The 27,605-nt window shown below is 43.1% G+C and overlaps 2 protein-coding genes across 8 annotated transcripts; both read right to left on the bottom strand.

Annotated features, from left to right (window-relative positions):
• Positions 1–134: 134 nt before the first annotated feature.
• Positions 135–10,768, bottom strand: ccr6a (chemokine (C-C motif) receptor 6a). 2 transcript variants are annotated; one of them, XM_032585461.1, is made up of 2 exons: positions 9,965–10,768; positions 135–3,013 (listed from the first exon to the last, which is right to left on the bottom strand). In XM_032585461.1, exons 1-2 carry the CDS (start codon positions 10,034–10,036, stop codon positions 1,865–1,867), a joined length of 1,221 nt encoding a protein of 406 aa, XP_032441352.1. In that variant the 5' UTR covers positions 10,037–10,768; the 3' UTR covers positions 135–1,864. The 2 variants fall into 2 exon arrangements, with proteins under 2 accessions (XP_032441352.1, XP_032441353.1); XM_032585462.1 differs by lacking the exon at positions 9,965–10,768 and adding an exon at positions 5,270–6,262.
• Positions 10,769–11,341: 573 nt separating this feature from the next.
• cep43 (centrosomal protein 43) lies at positions 11,342–26,992 on the bottom strand. 6 transcript variants are annotated; one of them, XM_032585453.1, is made up of 20 exons: positions 26,816–26,992; positions 25,241–25,294; positions 25,111–25,165; positions 24,737–24,825; positions 23,858–24,055; positions 23,586–23,642; positions 23,439–23,509; positions 23,295–23,344; positions 22,919–22,980; positions 22,585–22,662; positions 22,086–22,127; positions 19,324–19,487; positions 18,381–18,431; positions 18,090–18,164; positions 16,478–16,549; positions 13,138–13,211; positions 12,974–13,039; positions 12,845–12,878; positions 11,591–11,678; positions 11,342–11,506 (listed from the first exon to the last, which is right to left on the bottom strand). In XM_032585453.1, the coding sequence occupies exons 1-20, from the start codon at positions 26,903–26,905 to the stop codon at positions 11,426–11,428; spliced, it is 1,551 nt and encodes a 516-aa protein (XP_032441344.1). In that variant the 5' UTR covers positions 26,906–26,992; the 3' UTR covers positions 11,342–11,425. The 6 variants fall into 6 exon arrangements, with proteins under 6 accessions (XP_032441344.1, XP_032441346.1, XP_032441348.1 ...); XM_032585455.1 differs by having other exon boundaries at positions 23,918–24,055; XM_032585457.1 differs by lacking the exon at positions 18,090–18,164 and having other exon boundaries at positions 26,816–26,991.
• Between the last annotated feature and the right edge of the window lie 613 nt (positions 26,993–27,605).

Genomic DNA, 27,605 nt, shown 5'->3' with positions numbered 1-27,605 from the left:
CACCTCTGTGGGTTCACGATGCTGCAACTCAAACACATTTAAAACAAGTCAAGAAAAAGGCCAAACCGATCGAGACATCTTCACAGTATCGACAGTCGAATTACCACCAGGGTGAGAAATCCACAACAAACAACTTTATGTTAAAAAAAAAATATTTATTTTGACACAAAAATACCCCAAAATACAGATTTTACATCAGCCACAACATTCACACACATTAACGTTGCTTAAAGTATGACAGGAAGACTCTTTCAGCTCAAAGCATCAAAATAAAAGCCTCAAAGCTGGCAAAGGTTTCAGAGTTTAATCCTTAAAAGCTGATTAAGTTTGAGAAAAGCTGGAAGATCGAAGGAGATAAAAAACAACTAGAGCTGCTTCCTTCTGAGAAATAACGTCTCTATATTTAACATCCTCAGGTTACACGAGTCCAAAAAATGTACAAAAAAAAAAAACGGAAAAAAATCTCCAAGTCAGTAAAAAACATTTAACTACAATTTGTATTTTGATTAACATTTTCCAAAGAGTTTGAAAAATGTAACAGTTTTAGAGGCTAAATCTGTAACCCTAAACCTTACAAGGATGTGCTCTGTTCTGATCTGAAAATCTGGACTTTTGGGTCACAACTCCCCAGTGGAGCATGGTGGTGGCAGCATCAGGCTGTGGGGTTACCTCGGTGGTTCTGTGTCATAGTGAATCCAATCGTATTTGGAAATTAACAAAACGAAGTTAAAGTTCTTTACCTGAGAATCTGCAGCAATGAACCACAACGATTCTTAACTTAGTCTAAATAACTAATATTGTTCAATATAACAATATACAGATTATAAAATGGAGGTTTCAGAGTTTTTCCAACTTTCCAAGGAATAATTACATTGAATCTCCACTAAAGAATGAAACCAAAGTACCAGAAATATTATTTTTAGATCCGTATTTTCTCATTAAGTGGGAAATTACCTGCTTTTTAAATAACTTTTCACAAATATCAGCGAAACATCCTCTGTTTATATTTTATGTGAATCCTTATTACAGAAATATAAAAGTGCTTCTTTATAAATGACACCTTCCTGGAAATGTTCATCATAAATCATCATTTGCTTTCTTTTTTAATGAGTTTATTTAGATAACCTGAGGATAAAAGTGGCTCTATGGATGCAAAGGTTTCAGACTGCAGTCCTAGTCAAAGTCTAGAACTAAATTTCTGGGGTAATCCAGAAATGCAGTGGATGGCCTCACAGATAAAAAGATTTGACTTTTTAAAAAAGATAAGTCAAGATGCAGATAAACTCCTACAGAAACGCTGAACTTTGACCTAAAGGTGTTTGAACAAAGTATTAGTTTAAGATGAGAAAAATAATGTATTGTATCTAATTTATTGGTTTTCCAACAAGCTACAGATATTTGTCACATAAAATGTTTAACATTGCCTTTTAACAAGGTGGTGGACACAAACCATCGTCTCAAACCACAGGAAAATCCAGAACAATTTTTTGTCTTGTCCAAATTTATCCTAAATAGAAACATTGAGAATCAAAGTTGGTGCATCAAAGACTGAACCACAAACAGACACCAGGAATCAGCTGTCAGGACATTTTTCTCTTTTTAACCAAACTCCTGCAGACAGAAGAAAATCTTGACTTTTCTTCTTCTTTCCAATTAAATTTGGTTAGTTTTACCTTTAGACATCATTATGCCTAATATGCCAGGATCCTAACGGCAGCAGAGCAACAATCAACACAACAAACCTAAGGAGTTTGTCATGTTCTGTTTTCTCTGTCTAAATTCATCACATTGTGGCTAAAATTTGCTTTAGAGTAAAAAACAAGACTCAAGTTTGAATTTTAGAGACCTGCAGGCCTCAATCTGATCACATGGTAAAAGACGTGCCGTTTTCACTGGAGCTATCCACCGAGCGACGAATTGTGGACATGAAGGTGTCCGAAGTGACCCTGGAGAAACGGCGCGGGTCGATGTACCTCTTACCCAAACACCACAGGTCACGGAAGATCCTCCTGAAGTGGTTCCTGAACTTCACTCCGATGAAGGCGTACAGCAGCGGGTTCAGGCAGCAGTGCAGGTAGGCGACCATCTGCAGCACAGACATCGCCATGTGCAGTGAGTCCTCCTCGTCACAATCGCTGTGTTTGAACAAATTGGCTGTCTTATAGAACAGGGCCAGGTTGTAAGGCAAGTGGCAGACGATGAAGACCAGCACCACCACCATCACCACTCGGACCGCTTTGTGTCGCTGGAAGTTTTTAGCTTTCTGCAGGGTGATGATGACTGAAGTGTAGCAGAAGATCATGATGAATAGCGGCAGGAAGAAGCCAATGGCCAGTTGGGTGCTGGGAACAGCAACCTTCACTATGCTAGCAGTGTTGCTGTCATCAAATTTCAACTCACAGACGTACTGTGGATCTGTTGGCTCTTCCTGTTCGGTACTGTTGAACCAGGTGATCTCATTATGTGATGGTTCGTACCAATGGTGGAAATATAAAGTGGGAACAGACACCAGTAAGGCAAAGATCCAGATCAGGAAACAGATAATGTGGCTGTTTGACACCGAACGTAACCTGAAGCTTCGGCGAGCCTGGACGATGGCGATGTAGCGGTCGGTGCTGATGCAGGCTAACATTAGCATGCCGCTGTACAGGTTGACGCTGTAGGAACCACGCAGCAGCTTACAGGCCACCTGCCCCATCGGCCAAGAGTACAGCTCGTTGTAGACGATGAAAGGTAGAGCCAGCACGAACAGCAGGTCAGCGATGGCCACATTGAGCAGGTAGACGTCAGTCATGGATTTGGTTCTCTTGTAGAGGGCATAGGTGAGGATGACCAGGCTGTTCCCCACCAAGCCCAGGATGCAGATGATGGAGTGAATGTAAGGACCAGCCACAACGTTCAAACTGTTGTTGTTACTGAAAGAACACGGTTCATAACCAGAATGGTCGTAATAATTGTCATCATATTCATAGGGAGGAGCAGTGGAGTCATTGGAGATGTTCATCTTGTTTTGCTGTAATAAAAGTTAAAGAGAAACTTTATTGTTAATATATTAAAATAAGACAATAAAAAACAGTAATTCCAAACAAAATACTCTAACCGTCATTAAAAACTTGCAGGTGGAAATAATGTTAACATTAAACACAAGCTGAAGGGTCAACAAGTAAAAACATTCCAAGTCAGAAAATTCTTTTTAAATTATAGCTTGAGTGTAGATATTGTTTTCAGTTGATATCATGAATTAAAAAGTACAGACAGAAAGTCAAAGAAGATCTGACTAAAGTTCTGCATGTATCAAAGCTTCGGTGATCTGATTTATGCATTTAGGCAAGAAACACTGAGAAACATTTTGAAAACAAGAGGAGGAGAAATTCCCCTCCCTGAGCTGCCATCTTACTGTGGTGGAGGGGTCTGAGTGCATCCAATAACTCTGGAGATCATTGGGACACTCAATGAAACCCCTGAGCTTTGCTGTCATACTGGGGCTTTCTTGCCCCTAGTAGAGTCACCTAAGGCAGACAGGTTCCAGTTGAGGGACCAGACAAAGTGCAGTCCAAAGACCCCCTATGATGAGTACAATCAACGGCCCACCCTGGAGTCAGGCCTGGAGGTGGGACATGCTGGCCAGCATCTGGTGGCCAGGCTTCCACCCACGGAGCCTGACATGGGTCCCCCTTCCCATGGGCTCACCGCTTGTAGGAGGTGCAGTGGGAGATGGGTGGTGGCCAAAGGCGGGGACATTGGGGGTCTGATCCTGGGCTACAAGATTTGGTTCTCAGGAAGTGGAATGTCGCCTCTCTGGTGGAGAAGGAGCCTGGTTGGTGCGTGAGGTTGAGAGGTTGAAAACAGCCAGTCTCACCTCAACACACGGCTCTGGACCCAGTCTCCTTGAGAGGGGTTGGATACTCTTTCACTCTGGTGTTGCCCCTGGTGTGAGGCACTGAGCAGAAGTGGGCATGCTAGTTGTCCCCAAGTGTTGGTGCCTGTATGTCTGTGTTCACCCCTGTGAACAAGATGGTACCTTCCTCCGCCTATGTGTGGGGGGATGGGTTCTGACTACCGTTCAGACTACCCACCCTTTTTGGAGTCTGTGGAGGGGGCACTGCAGATTGCCCTTCTGGCTCGGTTGGTCATTGAGGCAAAAACTCGGCCATGGGAGGAGTTCAGAAAGACCATGGAGAAAGACTTTCTTGTGGGCAAAATACTTTGAAGACCCCCTTATTCCCATCAGCACGTCTTCCTTTGAGGAAGCAGTGCCTGGGGACTTTAGGTCGGACTTTCCGATCTCTGGAGCTGAGGTCCCAGGGGTGGATGAGATTTGGCTCTGTGTTCCTTAAGGCTCTGGATGTTGTGGGATTTTGCTGTCTACACAATATTGTGCAGACATCGAGTGCAGTTCCTCTGGACTGGCAGACCTGGGTGGTGGTCCTCCTATTCAAAAAGCAGGATCACCACAGAATGTGTCCCACCTACAGAGGACAACACTCTTAAGTCCCCGTGGTAAGGGCTATTCAGCGGTTCTGGAGAGGAGGGTCCATTGGATAGTCGCACCTCGGATTCAGGAGGAGCAGCGTGGTTTTTGTTCATGAAACACTGAACCAGCTCTACACCCTCAGCAGGGTCCTGGGGGCTGTGTGGGGGTTCACCCAACCGGTCTACATGCACTTTGTGGACTAAGAGAAGGTTCGATTGTGTCCCTCAGGGAACCGTGTGGGGAGTACTCCAGGCGTACCAGACCCTTCGATACCGGCTGTTAGGTCCTTGGATGACCCCAGTCAGAGCCTGGTCCGCATTTCGGCAGGTTCTGAGATTTTATGATCCATTACTAGGACAACCTGAAATACTGTAAACTGAACCTCTGGCACTTTTCTGAATAAATTACACATTTGTGGTTACAAAAGGATATTGTTAAATAGGTCGTGTGATCAAATGAGTGCAGAACTTTCTGTGCAGATGCTTCTACTTCCTGTCATTTCTTCCTCTGTTTCTGGTTCAAATGTCTGTTAACAGCAGAAGCAGCAGATTTCTCATTATAAAGTTCTAATCAACAGGAAATATGTACAAAACCATTGAACCACTGCTGCAGCTACACCTCAGGAGATCATAAGAATCTGCTTTCAGGTATTTGTCACTGACACACTTTTCCACCTCCACGTTGCCAGGTTGAGACAAAAATTGTTTCTCATTTGACTTTCTGTCAGTTTTATTCAATGCGACGGAAGAAGTTCAGAAACCCTGACATTAGATATTTAAATGATCTGATCTGTACCCAGACGTTTCGGTGTTTGAAAAGGTTGGTTCTGCTGGTAAAGAGCATGGAGGCATCAGACCAGGACGTCCCAGTTGTGGTCTGCAGAAGGTCTGAAGGTGAGATGGGTTTGTTTTTTTACAAGAGTCAGAGCTGGGAGGAAGTTTGCAGAAAAGAGGTCAGCCTGACTCGGAGTGACCCAGTTCACGAGTGGTTTCTTTCCCTCCCCAGCACAGATCAGAACCGCAAATTACAAAACTGAGTAAATACAGAATCTCACAATTTCACATCTGGGGAAAAACCAAAAGATGAAAACATGAAAAGAGTCTAGAAGGACGGCATCTTATTGTTGACGTATTTAGTTACCAATATAAGGAACATTTGTTCATTTATTCCAGATGTTCATCAGCTTTTTACAGCTTTGTGACCTTCTGAAGAGGAAATTTAATTAATGCACAAACCTGAGTAAAATTCAGCATCATGGAACCGTTTTGTTCTTTATCAGTGCAGCTCCATTCAAGTCAATGAGACAATCTCTATAGAAATAAAAGCACATGTGCATTTCCTCTGTTACTTTCCTCTTTTTTATTTACTTCTATCAAAACTAAAGGTGCAGTTTCTCTTTTTTGTGCCGTACATTTTGTGACTTGCGCTGCGTCTCTCGTGCACTTCAGACGGAAAATAAACGTAACGACCAGCTGAGTTCAGCCGACAGACAGAAAATGGTTCCTTACCATGTAATATTTTATTAAATCTGCTTTGTTACATTGAAAAACACAAAATTTCACCAAGTACTTTGTCTAGTTTCCACAGTTACAGTTACTTTCAAGTAACTTCTTTAGACAGAGCAGCTGTAAGTTAACAATTATTGACTATTGAGAAAAAGTAAATGTCTTATTTCCAATATTTGTTACTTTGTTTTGAGAATCCATGGATCAATCCTGCATCTATTTAAGATAATCATAATAATATTTTTAATATCAGTAGTTATAAAAATAATGTATTTTATTTGAATGTATTAAAATATTTAATTACTATTGTTAATAATTATTTTATTATTAATTGAAATAATATCATTATCTTCAATAATGTTTTGTATTTTTATTAATAAAAATAATAACTACAATTTTTATTTTATTATGTTAAAATAATAATTATTATGACAATAACAATTATTAATAATATTGATAATTCATTATTATTATTTATAATCATTGTGTTGCTCCAACTGGTTCTGGTTCTGGTTCCTTTGACAAACAAGCCGACGTCGAAACAATAAGAAAAGGAACTAAAATCCTGAAAACTTTGGGAAACTGAATTATGAAACGTTCAGTTTTCATCTTTTAAAGGTGAAAACGTCAAAACAGAGAACCAGAACCAGAACCAGAGAACCAGAACCAGAACCAGAAACAGAACCAGAGAACCAGAGACCCAGAACCAGAGAACCAGAGACCCAGAACCAGAGACCCAGAGAACCAGAACCAGAACCAGAGAACCAGACAACCAGAACCAGAACCAGAACCAGAGAACCAGAGAACCAGAACCAGAGAACCAGAGAACCAGAACCAGAACCAGAGAACCAGAACCAGAGAACCAGAGAACCAGAACCAGAACCGGAGAACCAGAACCAGAGAACCGGAGAACCAGAACCAGAGACCCAGAGAACCAGAACCAGAGAACCAGAGAACCAGAACCAGAGAACCAGAGAACCAGAACCAGAACCAGAGAACCAGAGACCCAGAACCAAAGACCCAGAACCAGAACCAGAGAACCAGAGACCCAGAACCAGAGACCCAGAGAACCAGAACCAGAGAACCAGAGACCCAGAACCAGAGAACCAGAACCAGAGAACCAGAGAACCAGAGAACCAGAGAACCAGAACCAGAGAACCAGAGACCCAGAGAACCAGAACCAGAGAACCAGAGACCCAGAACCAGAGAACCAGAACCAGAGAACCAGAGACCCAGAACCAGAACCAGAGACCCAGAACCAGAGAACCAGAGAACCAGAACCAGAACCAGAGAACCAGAACCAGAGAACCAGAGAACCAGAACCAGAACCAGAGAACCAGAGACCCAGAACCATAGAACCAGAGAACCAGAACCAGAGACCCAGAACCAGAACCAGAACCAGAGAACCAGAGACCCAGAACCAGAACCAGGGAACCAGAGAACCAGAACCAGAGAACCAGAACCAGAGACCCAGAGAACCAGAACCAGAGAACCAGAACCAGAACCGGAGAACCAGAACCAGAGAACCGGAGAACCAGAACCAGAGAACCAGAACCAGAGAACCAGAGAACCAGAACCAGAGAACCAGAACCAGAACCAGAACCAGAGACCCAGAACCAGAGACCCAGAACCAGAACCAGAGACTCAGAGAGCCAGAGAACCAGCGTAGAGCAGTGAGGTCAGCTTGTTCTTCCTTGTGGCTGAAAATGAAATTTTAAATTTGAGAAGTCGGTGAAGACCAAAGTCTGTCCATTGAGCAGAAGTACAGATCAGGAACTTGAAGCTTTTGAGGAACTTTCACCTTTTAAATAACTTTAATTCTCCTTTCAACCTGGATTTTCTTACAGCAAATTGAAACAAGAATTCAAATTATAGATGTTAAAGAGTCACAGGAACATGAAGTTCTGCTGAGGTGTTCAGGAAGCCCGGGTTGGCCTTCTGCTCGTCTGCTTTGTCGTCTCTCATTCCTATCACACTTTTTCCTTCCACTCAACTTCCTGTTATTAAACTTGAGTCATTTTTCCCATCATTACTTTTTCCAAAACATTTAATTTCTTTCCTAAAAGTCTTACTCTGATATAACAATGTGATTCTTTAACAATCTGAATTTTACTCAAAATGAAATAAGTAACTGATACGTCTCTCTGTGTGGGGGAAATCTAACGCCTCTCATCTTCAGGTCAAAGTAAAATATGAACCTTGATGATGCAAAACGATTTCAGTCAGAGATGAGATTAAAAAAAACCTTCAGAAACTTGTTGGTGTTTTCATTTTATGCTGCATAATTGGAGCAGTTCAAGGTTCACACACAGTAAGAACAAAACTATATTTATGAATTTCCAACCGAGTCTCAAAGACTCATTCTTGTCTAAAAACTGAATCCATTCATTTGTGTCCATTTGAGCCGTTTATGCAGCAGAACCCGACCGACTTCTGGTTCTGGTCCATCCAGAAACCAGAAACCAGAGCTGGAAATGACTAATTGAATTACAGTACAATGCGTTCCTGTTTCTCTGTTTCAGAGCTTCTCTCTTCACAGCAGAAACTCGAGCCGGTCCGGACCGGGAGAACTCTGGTTCCTTTTTCCGATACTTTGGGTCAGAGTGTTTGGGTTCCCTTTAGGCTTGCGGGTTCCCAAACCGTTGCTAAAAAAAACTTTTTCACAGTCATCATGGGGAACCAAAGAGTAGCAGCCTTCACTCTCATTAAGATACCGCTGTACAAAAACCACAGCTAGCAAGCTAATGTTAGCATTTCTGCTAAACGGACTAGCTACCGGAGCAGAGAGCCTGACTAATTCACCAGCTTATTATGCTGGTGTTAGCTTGAATAAAGAGCAGAAAGTCTTAAGAAACAACACAAATGTAGTGATTAGGATCTATGTTTTGCAAGTAAATATAATTTTTAAAATTGATTAAAAATAAATACTTTAATAATAATAATTACAATAAGTCTATATCAACAAAAATATGTAAAAAAAAAACAAAACAACTAAAATCATAATGAAGAATCACTAAATACATTAATGCTACATTATTTCAGCAGCAGTAAGAATAATTTCCTTTCTGATTAAAATAAAAGCCGATACATTTCTATAGCTGGGATAAAGTCAAACTACTTTTAGTTTTATACTGTTTTTATTAAGTCAAAATTAACAATTAATTACAACCTACTGGCTGTAAACCAGTTCTCAAACATTTCCTCATAAAGCTCAGGTTAAACAAATAAACATGTCGCTGCAGCCTAATAAAAGCTGCACAACATAAACAGATTCTGACTAAAATGCATGAACAGCAAGAATTTTGTTCTTAATTTGGTGGATTTATGATTAAAAACAAGGTGAAAGTTGTGCAAATGACCAACATGTTTAACCTTTAACCTGCAGTTGGAACATAATGAAGCGAAGGTGTTAAAAAAAAAAACTCAAATAAAAAACGATACAGGAAACTGTGGCTCTGAGCTTCACACACTTCGCTCTGAGCTCAAACATTTTGTTAATAGATTAGATTCAGATGAACCTCAGAGGCAAGAAAGCATAATATCTGTCTTTTTTCCACCCAGCCATCTTAGAGACTCAGTTTAACAGATGCAGTTACATTTAAGAGCAGCAAGTTGTTATCTGAGGGTTTAACACAGTCAGAGCGCGCATCGTCAGTTTCACTGATATTCATCTGTGGTCTGCCAGCGTGAAAAGGCTTTAAATAGACAAACGTGAACATGACCACATCGTGAAGATTTTAGAGATAAGGAGATAAAAGTGAGCAGCTGTGTGGCGCCTGGCGTCATCTGAGACAACAGACATTACATCATGATTTAAACGACATGAAGAGACTCAAATCTGATGGATCCTCAGCCGAAATGTTTCTACCTGAACTGACAAAACAGCAGAAAGCAAGAAAACCAAACGGCTAAAGTGAAGCTTTAAAAACTTTAAGACTCAACAGATTAAAGCAAAAAACATTTAGAGAAACTATTTAGAGCTCACCTGGAAGTAGGGCTGATGTTGGTGATGCAGCGTGGGAGCAGCGGCGGCGAGACTGATGCTGCAGCTGAACATCACACACTAAAACCCTGCTGATAAAAGGGAAACTGTGTGTGTGTGTGTGTGTGTGTGAAACCTGCTGAAGTCTTCCTCTTTCAGCCCCAGCAGAAGTGATCTTTGCTTTGTCCTTCCAGCTTCCTCCTGCTGAACTCGAAGCTTCGCCCTCTCACGTTTATTTAAACTTACATCACTTTATTTACGACGCAGAAACGGACGTCTTATTTATGGTTCTTCTGCAAACATTCTGGAGCTTTTAACGAAGCCAGCTGAGGCAGGCATAAACTATCAGCGCAGCATTTGGTTCTGACTCATCTGAAGAGCTTTCAGAGGTCCGATCTCATCTCTCTGGTTCAGCCTGTAAACATCAGAGGGCGATTAATAAATCATGCAGCAGCTGCAAACCGTCCAGCAACGGGAACTGTCTCTTCATCAGAGTGCTGCTCTGCTTCAGAATAAAACAGAACTTATTGTTTGCTATTTAAATCCACCATCCAGTGGATTTAAAGTAGAACTTTCTGAGGTCCGAACTTTGACTAGGCCGTTAAATCAGACGTTCTGTTGTTGCATTTCTCGTTTTTTTCTTGTTTGGAAAGAAATCTCCCACAGTATCATACCTCCACTGCTGTACTTAGCTGGATGAGCCGTCTACATATGGAGATCTAGAGTTTTCTCAGCAGTTGCCTGTTTTGTCTTTGCTGTGAATTTAGATGCATTTTTATTTTTATTTGTTTTGGAAGAATTGTATTTTATTTTAGGTCATCTTGATTGATGCTATTTGTTATTTTATATCTAAAATATGTAAAATATCAAATTTATTTGATGAAATTTTATTACTTAGAAAACATAATTTGTTATGGAGTGCTTTTATTTTGTAAATGCACATTCACATGTTTGGCTTGATTTATCATTAATTAATTATCATTAAAGTCATCATCAATGATTTATATAGCATGACTTTTATTTTGAAATCCTACACGCATTTAAGTCAGGGAGCTTTTACTTAGTAACATTTATTTAATATTTTATAAGAAAATATTATTGTGCATGCTTCCTTGATTTTGGCTACTTTCAATAAAAAGTAAAAACTTATTTTCTGTATTACTTTTATTTTGAAATACATCTCTTATTTCCTTATGTCACATATATTTCTTATTGTTTAGTGTAACTTATTTATTGCAGCATTTATTCCACAGACCAATGAATTATTACCTTTATATTAATATTAATTTTTTTGTCCTTAATGGCCTTCCGTACGTTTCTTTGAGCTCGTAAAGTTTCCTTCAGGCAGAAACTGGAACAGAAACTTTCCATCCAGGTGAATCCAGTAAAACAAAACCTTTTATTGCTTTAATCAAACTGTACAGATTTAAATATCCAGAGGGGAAGAGGTGCATGATGGGAGCTTCAGGACACGTCCTCCATGTAGTCGGCTCCGTGACTCTGACTGATCTGAGAGACGCTCAGGTCCTGCGTGGTTTCGTCAAGCTGAGCGACAGACAGACAGACAGACATTCAGAGCTGGAACTGACCTCAGGTCAGACGCTCAGACCAGACAGAAGAGGGTTAAACCTTGTCGCTCGTCTCTGGACCCTCGATGGAAACCTCCTCGATCTCCTCGCCGATGCTCAGCTCGCCGTTGGAAAGGTCCGACCGATGGCTGAAACACAAAACTTCCTTCCTTAAAGCTGAAGCTGCCGAGTTTACTTTCCCTTTGGGGTCAATAAAGTGTTTTTGAATTTGAATTTGTTTTCCTGCTGTTGGTCAGACCTGAGTGAAGCCGGGTCTGACCGGGTCTGACCGGGTCTCCACTTCCTTCAAATCAAACAAAACTGGTGTCAAACATTTTGGTTGTGCAGCAAAAATTTAATTTGTGCTGCTATCATTTTAAAGATATTAATATAAGTTTCCAGAGGTCATCAGAGGTCAAACACTCCCCGCTTACATTTACAAAATCCAACACATTGGGGGTCAATCAGCTCAGCTTGTGCTGCTTTTGCATTGAAGATATTTGTGATGACCTCTGATGACCTCCAGAAACTTCTTAAAATCTTTAAAATAATAGCGGCAAAAACGGAAATTCTTACTGCACAGAAGTTTGACAATAATGTTGTTAGACTTGAAGAAGGTAGAGGGAAACTCAGGTTCCTCAGACTGAAGCTCTTCCAACACATCCCCTACTCCAACATATTCCCTCCTCCAACACATCCCCTACTCCAACACATCCCCTACTCCAACACATTCCCTAGTCCAACACATCCCCTACTCAAACACATCCCCTCCTCCAACACATCCCCTACTCCAACACATCCCCTCCTCCAACACATCCCCTACTCCAACACATCCCCTCCTCCAACACATCTCCTCCTCCAACACATCCCCTACTCCAACACATCTCCTCCTCCAACACATCCCCTACTCCAACACATCCCCTACTCCAACACATCCCCTCCTCCAACACATCCCCTACTCCAACACATCTCCTCCTCCAACACATCCCCTCCTCCAACACATCCCCTACTCCAACACATCCCCTCCTCCAACACATCCCCTACTCCAACACATCCCCTACTCCAACACATCTCCTCCTCCAACACATCCCCTACTCCAACACATCCCCTCCTCCAACACATCCCCTACTCCAACACATCCCCTACTCCAACACATCCCCTACTCCAACACATCCCCTACTCCAACATATCCCCTCCTCCAATACATCCCCTACTCCAACACATCCCCTACTCCAACACATCCCCTACTCCAACCTCCCTCTGCAGCAGCTCAATCATCAGATGACGGTAAAACCTCAACGTTTCGGCGTCTCACCTGTTGAAGTCGTCGTCGTATTCCACGTCTTCGTCTGTGGAGACAAAAAATTCAATCCAACTGTTAGACCCGGTTTCCTTCCTGGAACTAATGGAAGCAAAAGGAAGAAGCAGATCAAATAGTTCTGACCCAAATGCAGAGACCCGGTTCTGTCGCTCGGAGACTTAAAATATTTCTCTTTGAAGTCTTTCTCTCCTACAGGAAAGAAAAAGATTTGATGTTCAGAAACCGATTCTCTAAGAAAGAAAGAAAGAAGATTCATTGTCCTCGTGGGTCGGCTGAGTGAAGCTGACCGTTCCTGCTGTGGCCCGCTTCCGACCCGATGCTTCCCGCCAGACTCCCTCTGGTACCGGACGCCTCCGGCTTCCTGTGGGTCAGAACACAGAACCCGGTTCATTCCGTCCTCCATGTTCCCATCGGTTCCTTCAGTCAAACCGGAACCAGAACCAAAACAAACCCAGAATGTTCAGCTGGGGACGGAAAAACCCAGATCAGATTCCAGACATTGGACATTGGAAACCGTTTGTGCTTACGGGCCGAACGACAGTTCAGATTACCCACCCTTTTTGGAGTCCTTAGAGGGGGTACTGGAGAGTGCTCCTCCTGGGGACTCCCTTGTTCTGCTGGGGGACTTCAACGCTCACGTGGGCAATGACAGTGAGACCTGGAGGGGCGTGGTTGGGAGGAACGGCCCGCCCGACCTGAACTCGAGCGGTGTTCTGTTGCTGGACTTCTGTGCTCGCCATGGATTGTCCATAACGAACACCATGTTCAAGCATAAGGGTGTCCATATGTGCACTTGGCACCAGGACACCCTAGGCCGCAGTTCGATGATCGACTTTGTCATCGTTTCATCGGATCTGCGGCCGTATGTCTTGGACACTCGGGTGAAGAGAGGTGCGGAGCTGTCCACTGACCACTACCTGGTGGTGAGTTGGCTCCGGTGGTGGGGGCGAAAGCCGGTCAGACCTGGCAGGCCCAAACGTGTTGTGAGGGTCTGCTGGGAACGTCTGGCGGAATCCCCTGTGAGACGGAGCTTTAACTCCCATCTCCGGCAAAACTTCGAACACGTCCCGGGGGAGGTGGGGGACATGGAGTCTGAGTGGACCGTGTTCCGTGCCTCCATTGTCGAGGCGGCCGATCGGAGCTGTGGCCGCAAGGTTGTCGGTGCCTGTCGCGGCGGCAACCCTCGAACCCGCTGGTGGACACCTTCGGTGAGGGATGCCGTCAGGCTGAAGAAGGAGTCCTATCGGGCCTTTTTGGCCTGTGGGACTCCGGAAGCAGCTGATGGGTACCGGCGGGCGAAGCGGCATGCGGCTCGGGCGGTTGCTGAGGCAAAAACCCGGGCGTGGGAGGAGTTTGGAGAGGCCATGGAGAAAGACTTCCGTACGGCTTCGAGGCGGTTCTGGTCCACCATCCGGCGTCTCAGGGGGGGGAAGCGGTGCAGCACCAACACTGTTTATAGTGGGGATGGTGTGCTGCTGACCTCTACTCGGGACGTTGTGGGCCGGTGGGCAGAGTACTTCGAAGACCTCCTCAATCCCACCAACATGCCTTCCACTGAGGAAGCGGAGCCTGGGGACTCTGGGTTGGGCTCTCCAATCTCTGGGGACGAGGTCGCCGAGGTGGTTAAAAAGCTCCTCGGTGGCAGGGCCCCGGGGGTGGATGAGATCCGCCCGGAGTTTCTTAAGGCTCTGGATGTTGTAGGGTTGTGTTGGTTGACGCGACTCTGCAATGTCGCATGGACATCGGGGGCAGTTCCCCTGGATTGGCAGACTGGGGTGGTGGTCCCCCTGTTCAAAAAGGGGGACCGGAGGGTGTGCTCCAATTATAGAGGGGTCACACTCTTAAGCCTCCCTGGCAAGGTCTATTCAGGGGTCCTGGAGAGGAGGGTCCGTCGGATAGTCGAACCTCGGATTCAGGAAGAGCAGTGTGGTTTTCGTCCTGGTCGTGGAACGCTGGACCAGCTCTACACCCTCGGCAGGGTCCTGGAGGGTGCATGGGAGTTCGCCCAACCAGTCTACATGTGTTTTGTGGACCTGGAGAGGGCGTTCGACCGTGTCCCTCGGGGAGCCCTGTGGGGGGTTCTCCGGGAGTATGGGGTACCGGGCCCTTTGATACGGGCTGTCAGGTCCCTGTATGACCGGTGTCAGAGTCTGGTCCGCATTGCCGGCAGTAAGTCGGGCTCGTTTCCGGTGAGAGTTGGACTCCGCCAGGGCTGCCCTTTGTCACCGATTCTGTTCATCACTTTCATGGACAGAATTTCTAGGCGCAGCCAAGGTGTTGAGGGGATCCGATTTGGTGGCCTTAGGATCTCATCTCTGCTTTTTGCAGACGATGTGGTCCTTTTGGCTTCATCAGATCGTGATCTGCAGCTCTCGCTGGAGCGGTTCGCAGCCGAGTGTGACGCGGCCGGGATGAGGATCAGTGCCTCCAAATCCGAGGCCATGGTCTTGAGCCGGAAAAGGGTAGAGTGCCTTCTCCGGGTCAGGGGGGGTGTCCTGCCCCAAGTGGAGGAGTTTAAGTATCTCGGGATCTTGTTCACGAATGGGGGAAGAAGGGAGCGGGAGATCGACAGGCGGATTGGCGCAGCGTCTGCTGTCAAGCGGGCGCTGTACCGGTCCGTCGTGGTGAAGAGAGAGCTGAGCCAAAAAGCGAAGCTCTCGATTTACCGGTCGATCTACGTTCCCACCCTCATCTATGGTCATGAGCTTTGGGTCATGACCGAAAGAACGAGATCGCGGATACAAGCGGCCGAAATGGGTTTTCTCCGTAGGGTGGCTGGGCTCTCCCTTAGAGATAGGGTGAGAAGCTCAGTCATCCGGGAGGGACTCAGAGTAGAGCCGCTGCTCCTTCACATCGAGAGGAGCCAGTTGAGGTGGCTCGGGCATCTGGTCAGGATGCCTCCTAGACGCCTCCCTGGTGAGGTGTTCCGGGCACGTCCCACCGGGAGGAGGCCCCGGGGAAGACCCAGGACACGCTGGAGGGACTATGTCTCTCGGCTGGCCTGGGAACGCCTCGGGATTCCCCCGGAGGAGCTAGAAGAAGTGGCTGGGGAGAGGGAAGTCTGGGCCTCCCTTCTGAAGCTGCTACCCCCGCGACCCGACCTCGGATAAGCGGAAGAAGATGGATGGATGGATGGATGGATGGATCAAAAAATGAGCTGGTCGGGTTTTCTGACCCGTTTGTTCAGGCAGAGGTTTAGATAAAGGTTACAGGACTTTGACACACTAACAGAGGCGACGCTGAAAACATCTGAAGGAAATTATGTTGGACTATTATTTTATTATTATCTTGGATTACAGGAGGAAGTTGGAGTCAAACCTTTGATTGCGAGGAAACACGTGTTCCCCCGTCAGGAGCTTTTCTCTAGAAAATTAGCCTCTTTCAGTTAATAAGTTCATTAGTTTAGTTCCCTGCTGTCGTCTTTTTCCAGATTATCCAATCTAATTCCAGGTGTGAAAAGCAGGAAAATATTAAAAATCCTAATATTTCTGTTCTGATGAATCAAAACGCTTTAATCAAAATGGTTTTATAAAACCAAGATCCGATCCCAAAGAACCAGAACCAGCAGGTGTAGACCCAGAGTTCTGCTGGGTTCATCCCAGAGGGGGAAGACGACCTGCAGCTCACCTGAGCTCTGAGCCGAGATCCGAGACGGGTTCGCCTCGCTCGGGTTCTGGGTCTGCAGCCAGAACCGAGAGGCTGAAACCAGCGAAGAGGAGGAGGAGGAAGAAAAGGGACAGAAAGAGAGAATCAGAGAGCGTCATGTGTCTGAGAACACACATACACACACACACACACACACACACACCCCGAGGTGTTAAACAAGCAGGCGCAGAGACTCGGACCACGGCGACCGTTCAGCTCTTCTCCTCCTGCATTAAATTTTCATGCAGCCCACGGCGGAGTGTGATCTGACTGGGCTCCAGTCGCCCGGGGGCCCCCTCTGGGCCCCCTGCGGGCCCCATGCGGGCCCAGCGAGTCGGCTGACATGATGGACGCAGCGGTCACAGATACAGGGACCTGCTGCAGGCGGGGCACAGACACCAAACAGCGGCGGCGGGTAAATCTGTCCAATCAGAGAGATCTGCAGGATTCATCGGGTCCAGCCCAACCAAAACATTCAGGAACTCACCTGAGAAAACACCTGAGAGGCTCTCAGCTCACATAAACCTCCTTATCTGGAGGGTAGAAGAGTTTTAATTCTCAGAGGAATCAGCTGATTTTACTCAACCGGCCAAGAAAAATCCAACACTGGCTGCGTTTCAATTAGAAATACACGCAAATCTTTGACTACATTCTGCTAATGTTGATAAACAAACACAATTTCACAAGTGTAGTGTTTCTATTAAATAAGAAACTAATTTAAAATCACATGTGAATAACCCTGTTCACATGATAAGTCATTAAAGGGGCAGTATTATGTGTTTTCCAGGTAAATTATGTCATTTTATAGCACAATCATAACTGTGTTACCTTCAGTCGTTTTTAAAATGCTGTATGTATCAAATATGATAATGATTTCCTGATTTAAAGTCTTAAAATTGAACCTGTTCCTTTAAAAACTCTTCCTGTAGCTCCGCCTATATTAACCCTTTAACGAAGTTTTTACCAGAGGAGCAGCTCCTATAACGAGCAGCAGAGGTTGGCCAGCTGTTTGCTAATTACTCCTGGCTAGTCTGAAGGAGCTGAGAGGGAGAGACTTCATAACTCATTTATTTGTTGTTTTATTTATTTTTGATATTTAAAATGTCTTCCATTTAAAGTTCAGTTAAATGTCTTTAGGATTTAAAGTTTATCGGTCTTTCAGAATGTGGTTTTGGATTTCTTTGCTTTTATCATTATATGACTCAAACATGATTTCAAAACCACAATATTATCGTTTATCAGATAACTTCTGGGACAATTTATTGTTTAGCAAAATGTGTTATCTTGACAGGTCTGACATCAAGAAGTCTGTTTTTGTTTACTGCTAAAACCTTTTTCTGCGACAACCGAAACAGATGTTAGACTTTTAGATGATTTCAATCATCGCAGCTGATTCTGCTTCCTCCCTAAGAGTTTGTGGAAACGTTTTCTCGTGCTTCCTGAATCCCTCCTGAATCCTGCAGTCATCGTCTCCTGAGGTCTGTAAACGCCTCGCTGCAGGAGGCGAGTTGAATCAGGTCTGATTCGGTTTAGACGCGGCGGGCTCGTTAGCGTTAACGAGGCTGGTCTGGTTGGGCGGCGCATGCACACTCACTCGCTGAGGCTTCGGCCTCGTCTCATCAGGGAGACGGGCGGCCCAGACAGACTCTCCTCCCTCAGCGGGACAACGCTACAGGACGGGATAAAGCAGGACAGGGACAGAGACGCTTCAGAGACGGTCAGAGGGAAACAGAGTGGACAGGTGAGAGTTCACTGAGAGGACGGAGAGGAGGAAGAAAATCCCAAACTGAAGTTTCTTATAATAAAGTATACTTTCTTCCTTCTTCTCCTAAATGACCTTTAACCTTCTGATTTTCCCCTCCTCTGACTCGGGTTTTGTACTCACTCCTTGGGGCTGTTTGTTTTCTCTGATGAGTCCTTTTCTCCGATCGGAGAGCTTCCGAAGCAGCAGGAAGAGAAACGAAACACCAGAGAGACACAGACGTTCAGTTTGTTTAAACGCTAAACCTGATCCTCGTCCGATGAAAACGGCACATTGCAGATTATTTTTATTGATTTATCTGAGTCCAAACATGAAAAATCCAGAACAAAATCAGATCCAAAAGTCTGAGAAATTTAAATTCAATGGTTTCAAATTTCACAGAAAATTTACAGACATTTAAAACAAATATGTTTGACATTTGTTAAATATTCATTTCAAAATATTCTGGAAAAAAAATCCAGAGTAATTTTTTCAGATATTTAACATGTAGAAAAGATAATTTATTGTTTGAAAATATATTCTAGATGCAAAATGAAATAAAAATAAACATTTGATACATACTGAATATAACTCCAGTGTTTCATAATCAATTCCGTTTTTTCTTTAATAGCTGATAACAAATCATTTTAAAACCTCAATCCTGAAAAGTCCTTTAAATTTCTTAAAATATATATTTATTATGTCAAAAATATTTATTTAGTTTATTATGTTTATGGGATTTTTGTCATTTTCTTATTTTACTTTTTACAATATAAAAAAAAAAAACATTTCATAGTTCTTCAAAAGAAAAAAGCAACCAGAGAACATAACCTTCAGCTTTCTTTTTAAAATTCAGAATTCATTATTATTTTTTCTTACAAAATAAAATTTGCAAACAATTTGGAAAAGCATAATTGTTTTTGCTTTGCTGGTTGTCTTGTTAGTCGTCATTTATTCCTCATTTCTAACTGCAGCTGATGCAACATTACAGATGATTAAATATGAGATTTGTAGATATAAACGTTTTCTCTCTGCTGGCTCTCTGGTCTCCAGCCTGTTTCCTCCAACCCAAAGGAGTTTTTCTCACCAGCCGTAAGTCTTGAACGGTTTGGGCAGCGGGTCGTCGAAGAAGGAGTCTCCTTCATCATGGTCCACTTCTCCGTCCAGCTCCAGGTCCAGATGCTCCGTGCTCCCAGCTGACGGCTGCTGCTGCAGGTACCGTTTGGGCAGGGAGAGGACCTGCTCCAAGTCCTGGATAACAAACAGTTTCCACAGCTGAGCAACAAACTGAGGCAACGCTGGTTACAAACGAAGACAGAGGATTGTTCCAGGAACCGTCTGGTATGAAACAGGAAACAGGAGCTGATGTTTCTGAAGGTTCTCCCTCATGCCGGCCCAGTCGTTTTGTCTCATCAGTAACGGCATTTTGTGTGACGACAGATCAGTTGAAACCATTTCTACTGGTCATTTTGTCCAACTTTTTTCTGTTACACCTCCGTTTTCAGAGAAAATATGTTTCTTACCGGCTACACATCAACTGGTGATCAGCAAGTGGAGGTTTTTACCTGCTTTGAGTCCGACAGGAATCAGAACCACAAAGGAAAGTAAAAGTAGGATGTTGATGTAAATCCTTCAGAAAAATTAGCATGTTTGTACTTATTTGTTTCCTTAAATCTCTTGACTTCTAACAGAAATAAATAGAGACGCTAGTGTTGCTAAGATGCGGTTTGTTAAAAACAAATGTTTGGTGATAAATTGGCAAAGCTTACAAAGCAGCGCAGAAACAAACTGACCCTGAACGGAAACGACTGGACGCTTTCCACTGTTTCTGTTGCTGCTTGTTGGTGGGATTGTTCTCAACGAGGCTGTTGTTTAAATTGGGGGCCTGTCCGGGATCTAATGGTTTTTGGAGTCAGTCAAACTGACTGATTTTGTAGTGGTACTTTATAAATATTTGAAAGTATTTGTGCAGTATTTTGTCCAAATCAAATCCCTTTCCAAAACCCACAAGCAGGCAGATTGAACAGCTCAATGTTTAAATAGCAGAGTTATAGCAGTAAGAAACACTGCCACCTTCAGGTGGGAGTTATCAATCACACAAAGCCAATATTTTTCACCGTTTATGCAGAAAATTAATAATAAACTTATAATTATGCATTAATGTGAAAAAAATGCAGGGATTTGTTGATCTCGCATAAATTTAATGCCAGCATTAGATCAATACGGAAACCAAAGACTGTGGTGTTTTTTTTGTAGGTTTTTTCTAATGTACAAATTAAAAATGAGGGCCTGTCCGGGATTCAGAGGTTTTCCATTCATTTGAATCTCGTAGGTTCATAACCTCCCAAACTCTCCCTGCTGGTTGGATTAGTATTTTTAAAGTGGGCGTTCAGATCTGTTTTTGTATGCTAACCTGAACAACAACACTACAGCATTGAACAGGTATAATTATTAAACCGTTAACGATTACTCCAGTCTTGGACGGGTTTCATTGGGTTTGGAGCAGCAACGATGCGCTACTCTATTAATTAAAACATTTACAAAGAACCACCAAGTCCTAGAGAGTTAGAGGCTCAACTGTATTTAATAAATAATACAGTTGAGCCTCAAATAATAAACATGGAAGCAGATCAGCAACCAGTGAAGGAAAACTGGGTTATTTTTAAGAACTGTGGGACCGTTCAGAACCGTGACCAGTTTCTAACCAAACGTCTAAAACAGAATAAGTTCCAACAAACACATCCTACATAAAGAATGGTGCCAAGGACTGAAACCTACCATTAGAAGGGTTTGCTACAGAGAGTCAGTGCTTTCTCTGCATCAGCAGAATCTAAAAGAACCTGGTTCTGATCCGTCAAAGCTTCAAAGCTTTAAGAAATGCAGCTGATTACTGTTAGATATGTAAATTAATCATGAAATACATTTTTTATGCCGTTTAAGTTGTAACAAAAATCTCCAAAAGCTTTAACTTATTAAACGGTCTAGAAACTGGTTTATCTCAGATGTTTTTAGAGTTTTTACTTTCCTGTTTTGGGAAATCCAGTTCAAATGAGTACAGAGGACCAGTACAGAGGACCAGTGCAGAGGACCAGTACAGTGGAACAGTGCAGAGGACCAGTGCAGAGGACCAGTGCAGAGGACCAGTACAGAGGACCAGTGCAGAGGACCAGTGCAGAGGACCAGTACAGAAGACCAGTACAGAGGACCAGTGCAGAGGACCAGTGCAGAGGACCAGTGTAGAGGACCAGTACAGAGGACCAGTGTAGAGGACCAGTACAGAGGACCAGTACCTATTCATGGTTCTGTATTTGTGGGTTTTTGTAGAGTAAATCTACGACACTCAATAGAAAATGCAGCTTGGGAAGCTGAACAACCTGCCGTTTGCAAAGCAGCCATACCAGGAGCAGAAATAAGAAAAACTTTAGATATTAGCTTCTGCTGTAGCGCTAAGCACATTAATGCAGGTTAAAATATATTTGGTGTTTAAACTCTTAAAATATGTATTTGTATATCTAATCTCTTTTCAGATTAAATGTTGTTTCTGCCTGAGATTTGATCAGAAAAATAATCTGAAGCTTCTTCCAGTCATTTTAAGCAGAAACTTTGGACCCAAGCAGCTCAGCAGGGCAGGATTGGAGCAGCTCTGTAGTAAACCCCTCTGTGCTACTCACTGGGTGACAGTTTAGAAACGTTTCCACTGAGCAGTTCGGTGCGTTTTTTTATGATGTGCATAGTGGAAACGAGGCAGTGGATGAGATGTGATGGTGAGTTAGATGCAGCAGGGATCCAGTTAGTGAGATAAGATGCTGTTTATAGTGATGGTGTTAGTGCTGCCCTCTTTGTTTTTACCTTCGCTGCTGTCTGGCTCCTCTGAGCTTTGAATCTGGGGATCTGTGCACAACACAGACAGCAGCCATCAGACACACAGACTGGATGCTGTGCGCCTCACTCAGAGACCAACAGCGGGCTTTGCTCTGCTGAGTTACAGACCTAAAGTCTAGAACCATTTCTAAATATACAACTGTTCTATTGAATAAAAACCAAAACTTGGGAGAGTACTGGAACTACGAAGGATCAAAAGAACGAGATGGCTGTTGAATGAGATATCAACAGTCATGTTGATATCTCAGATCTGTGTGATGGGCCGTTCAGCTGTGGTTCTGGTTCTAGAACCAAGCAATCACCAGTATTTCCCATACTGTCCCAAGTTTTCCTATATTTTATTTGCGCATCACAGAAGCAGATTTTTCCAGCTTGTAATCCATGTGTTCCTCTTTCTCTGATTTTCTCTGATTCCCAGTTAATTTCTCTGTTTCTTCGAGGGAAAAATAAAACTTGATCCCTGTACCTTACTGACAGGCAGAGAACCCGATTTGTCTTCAGCAGTCTGGGTCTGATGTCGACTCTCCTCTGAGTCCGAAACGACCTGCAAGCAGTTCAGACAAACAGGTCAGTTTGGGTTTCCTGGAGCAGCCAAAAGATAAAAACTTTTCCAAAAGATTTTCTCCATTTCATCTCCAACTGAGTCCATTAGATTGGGATTCCTTTTTAGAAAACGTTTTATAAGGAGCAGAAACAGTTTGGATTTTATTCAAACGAGGCTCTAGAGAGAAAGAACTGAGAAAAACCCTTCAGATTTCTGGCCTGAAGGAGGAAAATATGAGAATAAGTGAGTCTCTCACCACACTCCTGCACTGATCGAAGAGACGTTTGTATGTTGACAGGAAGGCCTGGAAGTCGACCTCTGCAGAAAACAGAACAACACAATAATATGTTACTTTATAACAATAATAATAAAATCTACTGCAGTCCTGCAGGTTTTCTGACTGAAATACTACGGTGTTCAGTTGGGCAAAATCAGCAACAGCTAGCAAAACGTCAGCACAATCATACAGGTAGGTCTGTAATTACCTACCAACACAGTGTGTTGTACCACCTGTCACTGACGAGGGGAACGTATCAACATGGCTGAATTTAATGTTTTAGCATTAGCTTCTGCTAAATATCATGTTTGTGTAGCGCTTTAGCCTTAGCTTCTGCTAAAAAACAAACACTCACCTTTGTCTGCAGCTCGGAGCTCTTCGTCGACGAACCTCTCCAGCATGCTCCTGCAAACACAACAGGGAACACAGATGAGCCATCGGATTACTGGCTAGCTAACTGGAATCTGACCAGTGAAACCAGTTAGGACATGGATCCTACTTGTTGAGGCCGGGCAGCAGATCTGTGAAGACAAACTTCAGGTCTTCCTTCCTGACTGATCCACTCTGATCCTGCAGGTGGCAGCAGAGAGCGCAGGTGAGTCCGCCGTCAGTGATTGGTCGGAAAACGTTAAACTGTGGCACTGACCTTATCGTGAGAGTCAAACGTCTTCCGAGCGTGACTGATCTGTTTCTGAGAGAGATCCTGCAGAGAACAAAAGGAGCCGATGGAACAAGAACATTTACCATTTATTTAAACTTCACAGAACGCCATTAATTTAGAATCATTTATATCTTAATCTTTTTTCTGATTGGTTTCCAGAACCTTCTTTGTTTCTTTAGGATCTAGAACAGATTACTTTGTTTGGGCCCAAATGATTCGATTTGGTTTTGAATCACAGAATCCGACCTTCAGCTCACCTTGACGACGTGTCCATCGGGTCGGATCAGAACCTGGACCGGGTCGGAACCGGGTCTCACCTCAGAGCAGAGGGACAGGCCGCCGCTCCACCGGGCCCTCCGGACCAGCTCCAGCAGAACCGGGGCGTTCTGGTTCAGCTCCGCATCGGACACGCCCAGTTCCCTGCAGACCAGGTCCCGGCTGTCCAGACCGTTCAGCTGCACAGAGGTCAAAGGTCAAACACTTAAAACCACAACAAACCCCTCCAGGTTCAGATCAGTCTGAATGAATGGACCTGGCCCCGCCTCCGTGTCGCAGCTCCTCCCCCACTCAGCTCCTTCAGACTAGCCAGCAGCAATTAGCAAACAGCTGGTGGATCTGCTGAGCTCATTATAGGAGCAGCTGCTCAGATGAATAAACGTGGTAAAAACGTTAAAGGGTTAAAGAGGAGCCATGTTGGGATGACTTCCTGGAGGCGGAGCTTCAGGCAGAGCAGGAGTTTTTAAAGAGACAGAGGCCCAATTTCAAGGTGTTAAATATCTAAGTAAAACTTCTTTCAAGTTATATTTCATGTATGTAGCATTTTCATAACAACTGAAGGTAACATAGTTACTTGATTGGGCTACAAAATGGCATTATGTGAATGGAAAACACATAGTACTGCCTCTTTAAAGCCTAGTGTGGAAAACCGGACTGTTCCCCAGTCAGTCCAGTTAGAAATGATGTGAAAATCTGCAGATGTGAGGCAGTTCTCCTGCTGGCTGGTTCGGTCTCAGAGTTTCATTTTCAGGCAGCAGGAGCCGGGCTGAGTTCTCTGTGGGATCCAGCGTTCACAGACACAGACGCTCTGAGTTGCAGCTGCTAGCATGACGTGCTAACAGGAACGCCGCAGGACTCACCGAGTTGATCTCCGGCTGGAACACGGAGAGGCTGAAGTCCAGGTTGAACACCTGCAGGAAGTCCATGATGAGACTGGCCACCAGGTGTCCTGTGGGACACACACGGGTTCAGAACCAGAACCAGAACCACAGCTGAATGGCCCATCACACAGATCTGAGAAATGATCCAGAAACTAAACGCTTAAAGGTCTGAAGCAAACTGCTGTCTGATGGTGCAACAGTGCCTCCTGGTGGTCAACAGCTGCAACAGCAAACACGATCCATCCATCATTTCTTTAGATTTTCCTTCCTCATGCCCAGACTTTCTTAAAAAGCTGATAAATCTTTACATGAGAGGAAAATCAATCTGCTTTCCAGAGAGACCCTGAACTCACCGTCTTTAGTGTGGAGGCATTTCTTCAGGTTTTCATTGATGAGGGGAGTTTTGTTCTGAGAGAAACATGATAAATGTGAACATCAGCTGATAAAAACACAAACTGTGGATCAAACCGGAAGAAGCTTCACCTCCAATCTGTCCTGGTCCTCCATGGCCAGAAAAACAGCTGCCCTCATTTCCGCCTGTCAGGAAAAACACACAGACTTTATTGGAAGATAACCATTGCTAACACAAGTACTGTAGAGGATAATTTCCTAATAATTTAAATTGATAAACTCATTTCAACCTATGATTGCTTCCATTTTGCTGCTGTCTGTGTTTCATGAGGAGGTTGGTCATGTGACAGTGATGCAGCATCACAATGTGGTCATTTGTTCACAGCGTTGAAATGGTAGGAAAATTATAATAATGTATAATATCGGCTGAAACAGCAATATTAATATCAATATTGGCCCAAATGTTCAGATCAGTGAATTCCTGCTAGAGGCTAAGACAAAGTAAAGAAAGCCTGAATTCATTTTGACATTACAGCTGTAGATTTATCAAAAACAAAAGTGCAATAAGTGAGTGATTTCCTTCAGGATCAAATTCAGCTTTAAGTTTTTGGCTCTTCTTCTCCATAGCTGTATGTTTGGTTAAAGGTTTAAAGGGCAAAAGAGAAATAACTTCTGAAAATTCACTCCAGCGGTGAATTGATAGTAAGAAGAGCTAAAAAGTGGCCGCAGTTACAACCAGCCAACGTGTTCGTTGCTGCTGATGAAAGTATTAGAATAGAGAATAAAACATATGTTTAATAATGGCATAAAATCCATATGCTAATTTGCAAATTACACAAGAACTACTTCAAGTCGGGGCTGTAAGCTAAGTTTAAAATATTTAGGTGGTAAACTTGCTGCATATGGAGCAGTTAGCATGTTACTGCAGTCATGAGTCTGTCATACAGCAGCCGTCTTCAGTCAGAGGCCTCCTCAGTTTTGTTGCACGACTGACTGCAACTGGAGATCCTTTCTGCCCACAGCATCAGCATCAGCATCCACAACAACTCTTTAAAGAAAGTTTATGATTCGGCGTACCATTAGATCATGATTAGATATACATTTAGATATTGATAAATGATATAAACTGAAGAAAACTTGTTTTTATTCAGTAGAAGGGTCACAAGTGTAATAATATAACAGAAATAGTCTTTATGATTTATTGGAGTTATTTTTTTAATTTTATTTTATTTATGACAACATAACTCACATTTATGAGCTGTGACAACATTTAATTTCCTTTGGGATCAACAGGATTTTTGAATTGAGTTGAATCAGTTCATTTCAGCCTGTCTGAATTGAATTTATAACTAGTTCTTGTTCAGTATGAACTGTTCCAAGTCAGGCTGTACTAAATGGGTCGCATAAATCATTCTACCAGTGCTGATACGGTCTGACCTCAAAATAACAACTAAAATATATTATGGAAATTACATATTTCTGGGAATATTAAATTGTTATTTCGTTTTTTATGTAATATATTAAAATAAAATAATATAAAACTTGCTATATACTCATCAACTTTAACCAACAGTTAGCTAAGGCTGTTTCTTCAAAGTTAAACTGGTTAAACTGCCTCATCAGTACATTAGCAACTCGATGCTAGCCGCTAAGCTAAAGCCGCTAACCGTGGGCTTCTGGGTTCTGTTTCCGGTTCTGATCTCTGACCTTCAGCTTGTTGAGAACTCCGCTGTTCTCCAGGTTCTGGATCAGCAGGTCCCGCAGCTCGGTATCATCTTCAGCAGCCGACATGTTCATCTGGATATAAGCTAGCCGCTGCTGTCAGGACAACAGACCAAAACAAACTATACGGAAGTGCTGCTGCTGATGCTCCTTCCGGTGTTTACCGCCACCTGCTGGACGACACCATGAATACCCGTTTACCGCCAAACCGGTTTACATGGCAAGTTTAAAAACACAAAAGGTTGCTTTCTGAAATTCGAAGTGTTATTAAATTAAAAACGTTAAATTAATATTAAAATAATAAATCAAACAAATGAAACTTCCAATTAAATTGGCTTGAAAATCACAATTACAATGCAAATGTATTTGTCGTCTTTTTCATTTTAGCATAAAAAATAATACTTTGTTTAATTAATATGTACACCAGCTTCATCACAAACATATTCAAATATAAAGGTTATTCTATAAACTAACTATAATGTACTAATAACTGTAGATGTGATTGAATAGAAAATAAACATAAAATAATAATAATAGAAGTTAATAAACAAAATTAAAGACATATAAAAATATAGCATAAATAAACATTGTTTGCACTTCAGTTGTTTGTTTCTTTTGGCATAAAAATAGTTTTACAAACTGCATTCCAATTCTTTGTTTCTTCTTTCCTTTCTTTCTTTACCTTTTTTCTCTACAATTATTAGAATTTGGTTGCAATTTTAGAAACACATTATGTTTTATATGCAATTTTCGGTGTGCTTAAAAAAACTATAAA

The sequence above is a fragment of the Xiphophorus hellerii genome, chromosome 15 (assembly GCF_003331165.1).
Source record: "Xiphophorus hellerii strain 12219 chromosome 15, Xiphophorus_hellerii-4.1, whole genome shotgun sequence".
NCBI classification, from domain to species: Eukaryota; Metazoa; Chordata; class Actinopteri; order Cyprinodontiformes; family Poeciliidae; genus Xiphophorus; species Xiphophorus hellerii.
Note: the sequence above shows the minus strand (reverse complement) of the source record. Positions and strands in the feature narration are given on the sequence as shown.